The 12,840-nt window shown below is 41.0% G+C and overlaps 2 protein-coding genes across 9 annotated transcripts in view; one reads left to right on the forward strand and one right to left on the reverse strand.

Moving 5' to 3' along the window:
- LOC140196685 (protein Hook homolog 3) overlaps positions 1 to 10,633 on the reverse strand; it is a 103,584-nt gene extending 92,951 nt beyond the window's left edge. For all 7 annotated transcript variants that reach the window (XM_072256309.1, XM_072256307.1, XM_072256306.1 and 4 more), the window contains exon 1: positions 10,462 to 10,633. In XM_072256309.1, coding sequence (XP_072112410.1) covers positions 10,462 to 10,506 — 45 coding nt within the window. In that variant the 5' untranslated portion in view covers positions 10,507 to 10,633. The remainder of the gene's footprint in view (positions 1 to 10,461) is intronic.
- The window catches only part of rnf170 (ring finger protein 170), a 45,830-nt gene continuing 43,197 nt past the window's right edge, over positions 10,208 to 12,840 (forward strand). The window contains exon 1 of one of the 2 annotated variants that reach the window (XM_072256313.1): positions 10,208 to 10,820. The gene's annotated coding sequence lies outside the window, so the exon portion shown is untranslated. The remainder of the gene's footprint in view (positions 10,821 to 12,840) is intronic. The other variant, XM_072256314.1, reaches the window with a different exon arrangement.

Consider the following 12,840-nt stretch of genomic DNA (forward strand, 5'->3'; position numbering starts at 1 on the left):
GTTCAGATGCAGACTTGACTGTTAAGATCTTCATCTTTCCCAAACTTGGTTAAAAACAACCTTGCCCATGTCCTAAAGCAGGTATGTATACAAATAAGGTAAATGGCAGTTATAGAAATGAATGGGTTTAATCTCGTAGCCAATTAAAGAGTATGCAAAGTGACTATATTATGAATAAAGTAGTCCAGAAAATCTTTTAACAACAGGAATTCTGCAGATGCTGGAAATTCAAGCAACACACATCAAAGTTGCTGGTGAATGCAGCAGGCCAGGCAGCATCTCTAGGAAGAGGTACAATCGACATTTCAGGTCGAGACCCTTCGTCAGGACTAACTGAAGGAAGAGTTAGTAAAAGATTTGAAAGTGGGAGGAGGAGGGGGAGATCCAAAACGATAGGAGAAGACGGGGGGGGAGGGATGGAGCTAAGAGCTGGACAGGTAATTGGCAAAGGGGATATGAGAGGATCATGGGACAGGAGGCCCAGGGAGAAAGACGGGGGGGAGGGGGGGACCCAGAAGATGAGCAAGGGGTATAGTCAGAAGGACAGAGGGAGAAAAAGGAGAGTGAGAGAAAGAATGTGTGTATAAAAATAAATAACGGATGGGGTACGAGGGGGAGGTGGGGCTTTAGCGGAAGTTAGAAAAGTCGATGCTCATGCCATCAGGTTGGAGGCTACCCAGACAGAATATAAGGTGTTGTTCCTCCAACCTGAGTGTGGCTTCATCTTTACAACAGAGGAGGCCGTGGATAGCCATGTCAGAATGGGAATGGGATGTGGAATTCAAAATGAAAATGAAATTGAATTGGCCTAATTTTAAAGAATTGGATAAAGGTAATAAAGGGGAATAAGCACTGCTCAGAAATTAAAGAACTAGAATTAATTTGGGAGGAACCAAGAAACAGTAAGGAGTAACACTCACAACAAGCTGGAGGAATTCAGCAGGTCGGGCAGCATCCGTGGAAACATTGACCGATCGTTTCCATGGATGCTGCCTGACCTGCTGAGTTCCTCCAGCTTGTTGTGAGTGCTGCTTTGACCCCAGCATCTGCAGAATATTTTGTGTTTATGAACAGCAAGGAGTAAATTTGATGGAGTTATTAGAATAATTTTCTAAGACAATAAGACCATAAGACCATAAGACATAGGAGCAGAATTGGGCCATCGAGTCTGCTCCATTATATCATAGCTGATCCTGGATCCCACTCAACCCCATACACCTGCCTTCTCGCCATAGCCTTTGATACCCTGAACAATCAGGAAACCTATTAATTTTCACTTTAAATATACCCACGGTCTTGGCCTACACCTCAGGCTGTGACAGAAAATTCCTCCTTACCTCTGTTCTAAAGGGTCACCCCTCAATTTTGAGACTGTGCCCACTAGTTCTGGTTCTGGTTCATCATAGGAAACGTCCTCTCCATATCCACCCTGTCAAGTCCTTTGAACATTCAATAGGTTTCAATGAGATCTCCCTGCATTCTTCTAAATTCCAGTGAATACAGGCCCAAAACTGCCAAATGCTCCTCACATGTTAATTCCCGGAATCATCCCCACGAACCTCCACTGGACGCTCTCAACCACAATACATCCTGAGATATGGGGCCCAAAGCTGTTGGTGATACTCCAAGTGCGGCCTCACCGGTGTCTTATAAAGCCTCAGCATTATCTCCTTGTTTTATTCTCCTTGAAATGAATGGCAACATTGCATTTGCCTTTTTTACCACAGACAGAACCTGTAAGTTAACCCTCTGGGAGTCCTGCACGAGGACTCCTACGTTCCTTTGCACCTCTGATGTTTGAATTTTCTCCCAATTTAGATAATAGTCTGCACTTTTATTCCTTTTACCAAAATGCATTATCATACACTTCCCAACACTGTATTCCATCTGCCACTTTTTTTACCCATTCTTCCAACTTATCTAAGTCCTTCTGCAATTGCATTGCTTTTTCAGCATTACCTCCTCCTCCACCTTTCTTCGTATCATCCACAAACTTTGCCACAAAGCCATCAATTCCATTATCCAAACCAATGACAAACAATGTGAACAGCAGCTGTCCTAATACTGACCCGAGGAACACCACTTGTCAATGGCAGCCAACCAGAAAAGGCCCCCTATATTCCAACTAGCTGCCTCCTGCCTGTCAGCCATTCCGCTATCCATGCCAGTATCTTTCCTGTAATGCCATGGGATTTTATCTTGTTAAGCAGCCTCATATGTGGCATCTTATCAAATGCCTTCTGAAATCCAACTAAATGACATCCACTACTTCTCCTGTGTCCACCCTGCTTGTTACTTACTTGAAGAACTCTAACAGATTTGTCAGACAAGATTTCCCTTTACAGAAACTATGCTAATTTTAACTTATTTTATTAGTCTCCAAGTACCCCCTAAACCTCATCCTTAATAATGGACTCCAACACTTTCTCAACTACTAAGGTTAGGCTAACTGGTCTATAATTTCCTTTCTTTTGCATTCCTCCCCTCTTAAAGAGTGAAGTGAGATTTGCAATTTTCCAGTCCTCGGAAGCATGCCAGAATCAAATGATTCTTGAAAGATCATAACCAATACATCTGCTATCTCTTCAGCAACTTCTTTCAGAACTCTGGGATTTAGTCCATTTGGCCCAGGTGACATCCACCTTAAGACCTTTCAGTTTGCCTAACACTTTTTCCTTTGTAATAGCAATGGCTCTCACTCCCGCTCCCTGACACTCGCGGACCTCTAGCACACTGCCAGTGTCTTCCACAGTGAAGGCAGATGCAAAGTACCCATTAAGTTCATCTGTTTATTACTACTTCACCAGCATCATTTCCAGTGGTTTAATATCAACTCCCATCTCCGTTACTCTAAACAACTCCCTCATATTTCATCTTTTCCCTTCTTATAGCTTTTTCAGTTGCCTTTTGTTGGATTTTAAAAGCTTCCCAATCATACAACCTCCCACTCACTTTTGCTACCTTATATGCCCTTTCCTTGGCTTTTATGCAGTCCTTAACTTCCCTTGCCATACACAGATGTCTACCCCTACCATATGAGAACTACTTCTCCTATGGAACATATCTATCCTGTACCTTGTGATCTATTCCTATAAACTTCAGCCACCTCTGTCCTGCCATCATCCCCACCATGTCCCCCTCCAATCCACCTGAGCAAACTCCTCTCTCATGCCTCTGTAATTCCCTTTATTCCACTGTGTTACTGATACATCTGACTTGTGCTTCTCCATCTCAAATTGCAGTATGAATTCTATCAGATTATGATCACTACCTCCTGAGGGATCCTTTATATTAAGCTCCCTAATAAAATCTGGATTATTACACAATACCCAATCTAAGATAGCCTTTCACCGAGTAGACTCAAGCACAAGCTGCTCTTAAAAGCCATCTCATAGGCATTCAACAAATTCCTTCTCTTGTGATCTGGCACCAACCCGATTTTCCCAATCCCCTTGCATATTGAAGTCCCCCATTACAATTACAACATTAGCCTTACTGCATGCCCTTTCCAGTTCCCTTTGCAATCTCAACCCCACATCTTGGCTACTATTTGGAGGTATAGATTCCCATAATAGTTGTTTTACTCTTGCAATTTCTTAACTCCAGCCCCAAAGATTCAACATTCTCTGACCCTATGTCACCTCTTCTTGAAGATGTGATTCCAACCCTTAAACCAATACAGCCACACCACGGCCTATGCCTTCCTGCCTGTCCTTTCAATACAAAGTATATACTTTGATATTAAGCTCCCAATTACGTCTTTCTTTCAGCCATGACTCAGTGACGCCCACAATATCATACCGACCAATCTCTAACCGCATCACAAGGTCGTCCGCCTTATTCTGAATACTATATGTACTTAAATACAGTTCCTTCAGTCCTGCATTCTTCCCCTTTTTGAATTTTGCCTCCGTAGTACAATTTCACTCTGCTCTGTCTGCATTCGTACCCAATCATTGGCTTGTCCTTCCTTACATTCATGTTATTTGTAATCCAGGGAGCGGGAAGCGCTGAATCAAATATCGCTGTGATGATTGTACGTTCTAGTATCAATTGTTTGGCGACAATAAAGTATAAAGTATACCCATCATCTACTTGTAAACCTGCTGGCTCATCCTCAGCTCTGTCATACTGGTTCCACTCCCCACCCCAGCCCCCCGCCATATTAGTTCAAACCATTCCCAACAGCTCTAATAAACCTGCCCACAAGAATATTGGTCCCCCTCAGATTCAAGTGAAACCCCTCCCTTTTGTACAGGTCCCACCTGCCCCAAAAGAGGTCCCAGTTATCCAGAAATCTGAACTGCTGCTCCCTGCTCCAATTCTTCAGCCACACATTTATCTGCTACCATTCTATTCCTATCCTCACTGTCGCATGGCACAGACAGCAATCCTGAAATTACTACCTCAAAGTCCTGTTTCTCAACTTCCATCCTAACTCCCTGTATTCTGTTTTCAGGACCTCCTCCTTTTTTCTACCTATATTGTTGGTACCAATATGTACCACGACTACTGTCTGCTCACCCTCCCTTTTCAGGATATTGTGGAGGCATTCAGAAACATCGCGGACCCTGGCACCTGGGAGGCAAACTACCACCTGTGTTTCTTTTTCATGTCCACAGAATCACCTATGTGTCCCCCTAACTATAGAGTCCCCTATTACTGTTGCCATCCTCTTCAATTCCCTACCCATCTGAGCCACACAGGGCCAGACTCAGTGCCAAATGCATGGCCACTGCTGCTTCCCCCAGGTAGGCTATTCCCCCCAACAGTACTCAAAATGGAGTACTTATTGTTGAGGGGGACAGCCACAGGGGTGCTCTTCACTATCTGATGTTTCCCCTTCCCTCTCTTGACAGTCACCCATTTGTCTGTCTCCTCAAGCCTAGGGGTGACTACCTCCCTGTAGCTCCTTTTTATCACCTCCACCACTCTCCCTAACAAGGCAAAGGTCATCAAGCCACAACTCCAGTTTCCTAACATGGTCTCTAAGGAGCTGCATTTGCTAACATTTTAAAAGTATGTAAAATACTCGTGCGCTGTATATCCCTTTAAGGCAAGAAAGGAAGTCTGATCCAAACAAGAGATGTTAAAGATAATTATTAGGTTTAAGGAAATGACTTAACACATTGCCAAAAAAATAGCAGACAGCTGAGGATGTGAATTTTTGGGGGATTTCAAAAAAAAGGAAAGACTTGGCATTCATATGGAGGAGAAAGTACTTTATACTTTATTGTCGCCAAACAATTGGTACTAGAACGTACAAGCATCACAGTGGTATCTGATTCTGCGCTTCCCACTCCCTGGATTACAAATATTAAATATTAAAAGTATTAAAAATAGTAAAAATTAGTAAAATAGTAAAAATTAAACATTTAAATTATAAATCATAAATAGAAAATAAAAAAATGGAAAGTAAGGTAGTGCAAAAAAACCGAGAGGCAGGTCTGGATATTTGGAGGTAAGTAGAATAGGAGAACAGATTAGCAAGAAACAAAAAGCACATTGTGAAAGCTTCCATAGAATGGTAGAAAGGGAAAATGAAAATAACTGAAGATAATTTAGTTACTTTACAGATGTGCGAAGAAGAAATTATTTGGAACAATAAAGAAATGTCAGACAAATGAAAGTGTGTCTGTCTGCATGGAAGATACTAAAAACCTTCCAGAAATGGTGAAGGATTACAGGTCATGAGTAAATATAGAATTCTAAGAAATTACCAAGAGAAAAACACTGGTATTGGAGAAATTATCAGACCTGGAAAATGACAAGTCACCAGACTTGATAGCATGCATCTTAAGGCTGAGAAAACACTATAGGTTGTAGATGCACTCATGGCCATCTTCCAAATTTCCACAGATTCTAGAATAATTCCCAAATTCAAAAGTAGAGAGTGAAGAGAACTACAAACCAGTTATCCTGAGAAGGAGAAGTTGGAAATAGTTGGTAAAGAAGTTGTAAGGTTACTTGGAAATTATAGGATTGGACAGAGTCAACATGGATTTATGTTTGACAAATCTGCTAATTAGCAGACCAGTAATTAGCTCAACATCAGTAAGACTAAGAAACTGACCGTGGACTTCTGAAAGGGGAGGTCAAGGGAACACAACAGTTCTCATCAAGGGATCAGCAGTGTAAAGCATATGCAGTACCAAGTTCCTGGGTGTCAACATCTCTGAAGCACTATCCTGGGCCCAAAATTTTGATGCATTTACAATGAAACCACAGCAACAGCTATATTTCATTACAAGTTTGAGGAGATTTGGAATGTCACCAAAGACTCTAGCAAATTTCTACACCTGTATCATGGAGAGCATTCCAACTTGTTGCATCACCATATTGTATGCACAGACCACTGCAAAGGCTTGGCAAAAGCTGTAGAAAGTTGTGAACTCAGCCATTATGGACACCTATTACCCAGGACATGCCCTCTTTCAAAATATATATACATTATTGTAATTTATAGTTTTCTTTTAATGTAACGCACTGTACTATTGCCACAAAATACCAAATTTCACAACATATGCTAGAGATACTAAACTTGATTCTGATGCCAGCTGAGATCAGTGCAGTTATGTGGTGTATTTGGACTTTCTGATTGCCTTTGATAAGGCACCACACAAGAAATTATAGATCATCTCCAACTAATAAATGCTTGATTTATGGACACTCATACAAAAGAACAAAGATTTGGAAGTCTGGGAAAGTGGACAAAATTGTATTTGCCGGCTGCTGCAAGGCTGCAGGAAACTTGGGTGTTTTTGTCTGCCTTCTCTCCCCAACACTCTTCCTCCACAAACCCACACACCAACCCCAAATGAGCTGCAACTTCAGCAAGCAATTAAGAAGGCTATGAAATGGCCTTAATTGCAAGAGGATCTGGTACAAGAGTAGCATCATTGTTGCTATTGGGTGACACCACATTTGGAATACAGTGGATTCCAGTTAATTGGGCCAGCTGTTTATTGGGGACAACTATGAAATAAAAACTGAATCAAGAAAATAGCCAAGATTCCCTTTGTTTATTTGGGACACTATGCTGCTTAATTGGGACAGGGGACTGTTGCCAAACAGTTTCTGACTAACATCAGTTGCATGCACTTGCATGACTGTTAGACACTACATTGTGCTTAGAGTGATCATTTTTTTTTAAATAGTGCCAATTGCATGTTTTTGTGTTCAAAAAGCAGTGATTTTTGTCACTGATAGTTGGCGAGAAATAAGTAGCAAGACAATTCTGAACTGTTTTGCTCACCACAGCTTCAAGAATTCAGGCTTGGAGATGCTAGAAATGGCCAGGAGTGAAAATGAAATAATTTTACTACTTCAACAAGTTAGGAATTACGATGAATTTGAAGATGTTAACAATCCTCTTGAATGTTACAATGAAAATTAAGATTTGGAGGATGCAACAGTCTAAAGCATTGTATGAAGGCAGTCCATTATCTTCACTAGGCTAGGCTGATTTTGTTCATTTACAACCAAAAGAACACAACAGATGAATCGCTCTGTCGATAAATATTAGGAACTAATACACAGTTTTATAGTACTGACAGTGTACACTATGAATTCCTCCACTGATAATTATTAGGGACTAAGCAGAGGTATTGGTGGTGTTCTAATTTGTTCTGTGTTTCATTTAAATAGATACGTTGTTACTCAATTAAAAGGTAGTTTGTCTTATTTATATCTTTTAACTATTTCCATGAAAATTCGGCAAACTAGGGCAATCACTTCATTGGGTAAAATGTACTGGTCCCCATGTGTACCAATTATCCGGAATCCATTGTATTTTAAACAGGTCTGGTCATATACCCAGGTACGAAGAACTTGCAATATAGAGAGTGCAATGAAGGTTGATCACAAGTAGACAGGGAGATGATGTTTCTTTTTGTTGGGGAAATCACAAAATAAGGAGCAAGCCATTTAGGAACACAATGACAATAAATGTCTGCACTCAGGAGATCATAAATAGTTGAAATTCATCACAAAAGCACTGCAGATACTCAATCATTCTGCAAATTCACAGCTGAGATCAATATATTTTCAGATATTAAGGGAATCAAGATATATTAAGTTAGTGGAAAGTGGTATGGGGCCAAATTATTTCTTCTGCTTTTATCCCTTATGTTTAGTATGTTCACACTGATGGTGATCTAAAATTTCTCATGACCCTCCAAATCTTTCCGCCTCATACTTTAAGTCTACAATCTACATATTGCTACAATCCTCCAGTTTTGACCCTTTATGCATCTCCAGTTTGCATTGCTGAATATTTGGGATGTTTTTCAACTTCCTGATGTTCTCTATCTTGTATTTTAAAGCCCTCCATAAGGCCTATCTCTTTAATCATGCTTTTGCCTTCCCATCCCAATATTGCTGTACATGATTCAGTATCAAAATTAGTAGATAATAATACTATGGGGTATTTCATTTGATTAAGAGGAAAATGAAAATGTACATTTTATAGTTGTTCTTTAGATGGTTTGTTGATTTATCAACAAAAGTTGAATCATTAAAGGGATTAAAGAATCTTAAATTACAAGAGCACAGGTAGTTTGAAATGCATATTATTGCTGTAAAAGGCCTAGGTCATGAAGAAATTTGAAAACAAATATGAGAATCTTAAAAGTGAATGAATGCTTAATCAGAGTTAATGTAGGCAAACAAGCATAGGGTTCAAATGAGAAGGAAAGTGAAAAAATTCTGACAAGCAAAAATATTGACTGAAATGATTAGAAAAAAAATTAAAAAGCATTGCAGTTTAGAGAAGTATTAAAAAAGGTTAAAATTGTATTAGAGCTTATTTCTGGATAATATGAAATATATTGCAAATCATTGGACCTGAACAAATTTCAATAGCTAGATTGATAAGTACTTTGTAACAATTCTGCCAAGAGCCAGGTGGTAATCATCTCTAACCAGAGAAAGCATCCTCTTGGCATTCTCCAGCCTTACTGTCAGTAGATCCCATATCATTTACATCTTGAAGGTCATGATTGATCAGAAACTGGTTAAAGGATGGATATTCTGCAGAAAGTGTTCTCACTCTCTGCATGCCACAAATAGCACTGTAACAAAACCCTAGGAAGAGTTCAGACCAGAAACATCCAACAAAATCTATAATGCCCAATTAAAGTAGGGCCCTTGATCAACACCTTTTTAAAAAAAAAAATCACATTAAATGTTCAATACATTTCCTTCTGGTGAAATCCACATCCTTATGCCTATAAGAACAAGGGATCGAGCACAAGAGAATGCCAGCACCTCCCATCTTGACTTGGAAACATATCAATTTCTCAGACTTCCCAACTCAAAGAGTTCAGTGACAGAACTTCACCAGTACACTGTTGTGGTTCCAACTGGCAGTGCATCACCAGCTTCTCAAAGACAATAAAAGCTGGTCATGCCAGCAAGAACAAAATCCCACAAATTAAAAAAAAACATGATTACTTATTAATTTTTTAGGATATGGTCAATTCATACAGAGTATTGTATAGACTTCAGATCATTATACTATAGGAAAGACAGAAATAGAAAAATTACAAAGAATTAAGGATGGGTGAAAATTTGAGAGCTGGCAGCCATAATAAATATTTCACAGGTTGGCTTTTTTATATCTATAAAAAAAGGAAATAGCTAAAGAGATTATTTTAAAACAATTAATGGTTCACCTAGAGGTATAAGTGTGGATAATGTTGCATGTTTGCGAAAAAGTAAGTAACTTTTTCTTACTGAGCATAGCAATAATTGAAAGTGAGTATTTAAAACCACCCAGTGTTAAGATGAAACTTAAAAGCTTTCAAAAGAAAAACAGGAAAGAAATTTTAAAAATTCACTACCAATGTATTTATTGTCAATCCCAACTTGTCCTTTAGGTGATGATAAAATGCTGCAGTGTATGAAAGGAAAAGAAATGTAGTGAAAGAGGCTCAGATGAAGTAAAACATCAACACTGAAAGTTGGAGCGAATTATCAGTTTTGGTATTGTATATTCCGATGCATGAAAAAATCAAGGTGTAAGAGAAAGTGATATGCTACAGCGAAGGCGTGGGAATAAGTTTAGTAAAAAATACAAAAGAGAGACTACGAACAATGGATTGGGAAGCTGCGTTAAACAACGGCAGCGGAAAACTGTACATGCGCGCTATCAGCTGACACATCCCAAGTTATGACGGCGAAGCCGGTTGCCACACTCAGGCCTAGACCGCTGTCAGTCGGACAGCTACCAAGTCTACAGAATGTCGGGCACTCAGACAGACCCGTTCCCGGGACAAACACCGCTCCGCCGTACAATGGCGGTGGTGTCATTAACCACAGAGACCGGCGACAAAGGCGCGGCCCTCAGCCCTCAGTCCTCAGTCGGAGGGGGTGACAGGGGACACCGAGCCCCATGACCGCGCTGGTGATCACTTTGTTCTCCCCCCTCCCCCAACCCCGCGGATGAAACGGCGCCCTCACCCAGGTTAGCAGGCTCTCACACAGCTCGATCCGATCCACGTTCATCGCTCGCACTCCTCCTTCGCTTGCGCCGCCGCCGACAACAAAGGAACCGCCGTTCAACCGTTCGAGGTCCCACAACGTCACCACATTCCACCTCTTGCCGGTTATTGCGCTTGCGCGTCGCCTCACGCGCCCTGCACGGTTGGAATCGAGGGTGGGGGGCACGTAACAATAGTCGGCCGCTGGGCGGAATCACCCCCCTCCCTGGTGCGACATGACTTAAGAAAACCGACGGAAGGAGCGCGTTTGCGGCAGTACCGAAAGGAACAATCGAGTAACACAACGCGTCAGCGAAATTGTTTGTGCTTTAAAGGCAGGTAATGAGGGACGGCCTGCTAGTCCTAACACCCTGCTCATTTCCCTACTGTGCAGTTGCTTTCTTGCCTTAGAATAAGGTTGTTTTAAAGTCTACCGTTCTTGGTTCTTGATCCTCCAAAATATTCTGCATGGAATTTAAACTGGAGGTGGTGGAGGGTGGGCTTAAGAAGGAGATTTTTGAAAAAGAAAAGCTGCCTTAAATTCCGTTCGTCAAATTGTTTCTGCATACATGTAAATAAAAACGCAGATCTGGAAATACTCAGCTGATCAGATATCTGTGGAAAGGGCACCAAAGTTAACATTTGCGCTTGCCATTGGTATTGTATGGCCTGAATATTTCCAGTATTTCTCTCGTGGTAAGAATTAGGCAATTAGAAGTTTCAGAATAAGACTTTGGACGTGTTCAATGAAGGGGTGGGGTGCAATTTAATGTTTTAGCTACAGAATGCTTCTGTAACTCAAAAAGACAGAATTATAAAGCTTGAACTGAACTGGGAGTGAAACTGACTTTTTCCTGATATTGAGTTAAATATCATTCTGGAAGGTCCTATGTTGTATTCTAGTAGTAACTTCCTAAGAATATATTTTATTCAATATTTTCAGTACTTCTCTGAAGAAGTGGAATTAATTTTCCAGGATTCTCTTAATCCAGTTTATTGTTGAAGGTGGCAGTATTTAAAAATTTTGTTTAACATTAAAAAACTGACTATTCCCTTAATGGTATATTGTCAACACTTAAGAATTTTAGTTACTTCCATCATCAGTAACCCACTGAAGTTAACTGGTTACAACAGGAATTCTGCAGATGCTGGAAATTCAAGCAACACACTTCAAAGTTGCTGGTGAACGCAGCAGGCCAGGCAGCATCTCTAGGAAGAGGTGCAGTTGACGTTTCAGGCCGAGACCCTTCGTCAGGACTAACTGAAGGAAGAGTGAGTAAGGGATTTGAAAGGGGGAGGGGGAGATCCAAAATGATAGGAGAAGACAGGAGGAGGAGGGATGGAGCCAAGAGCTGGACAGGTGATTGGCAAAGGGAATACGAGAGGATCATGGGACAGGAGGTCCGGGAAGAAAGACAAGGGAGGGGGGGGACCCAGAGGATGGACAAGGGGTATATTCAGAGGGAGAAAAAGGAGAGTGAGAGAAAGAATGTGCGTATCCCATCTGTTACTTATTTTTATACACACATTCTTTCTCTCACTCTCCTTTTTCTCCCTCTGTCCCTCTGAATATACCCCTTGCCCATCCTCTGGGTCCCCCCCCCTTGTCTTTCTTCCCGGACCTCCTGTCCCATGATCCTCTCGTATCCCTTTTGCCTATCACCTGTCCATCCCTCCCCCTCCTGTCTTCTCCTATCATTTTGGATCTCCCCCTCCCCCTCCCACTTTCAAATCCCTTACTCACTCTTCCTTCAGTTAGTCCTGATGAAGGGTCTCGGCCTGAAACGTCGACTGCACCTCTTCCTAGAGATGCTGCCTGGCCTGCTGCATTCACCAGCAACTTTGAAGTTAAATGGTTCTTCGATAAGATGTTAATACAAGTTTGTAGTTGGTCTAGATATGAATTTTCTGATATGAAAGCAGGTGAGATCTTAGAAAGTAAGCATTTATAGTTAAGGGATATAATTGTTTTCTTGCTGCACTTCCTCTTTGTGTTATAACCTGTGTTTTTACATTCATTTATATAAATTTATCAAATTTTTCTAATGCAAATTAGTTCATGTTGAAATGGACCTGAGCTCCAGAGGCAACTTTACTAGTGTCTATAGTAGATAGATCTCTTCCATTCATGATTATACATTCCTTCCCAATTATAGTAAATTTTTTTGTAGGAAAAAATTATTGCCCTCACATCTCATGTGATGAAGGTGCTGGAGAGGCTGGTCCTGACTTGCCTTGGTCTGCGGGTGAGATCTTCATTGGACCCTCTACGGTTTGCCTACCAACCTCATGGGAGTGGATGATGCCATCGTCTACCTGTTGCAGAGGGCTCACTTCCTCCTGGATGATGCTGGCAGCG

This window comes from Mobula birostris, chromosome 4 (assembly GCF_030028105.1).
Source record: "Mobula birostris isolate sMobBir1 chromosome 4, sMobBir1.hap1, whole genome shotgun sequence".
NCBI lineage: Eukaryota > Metazoa > Chordata > Chondrichthyes > Myliobatiformes > Myliobatidae > Mobula > Mobula birostris.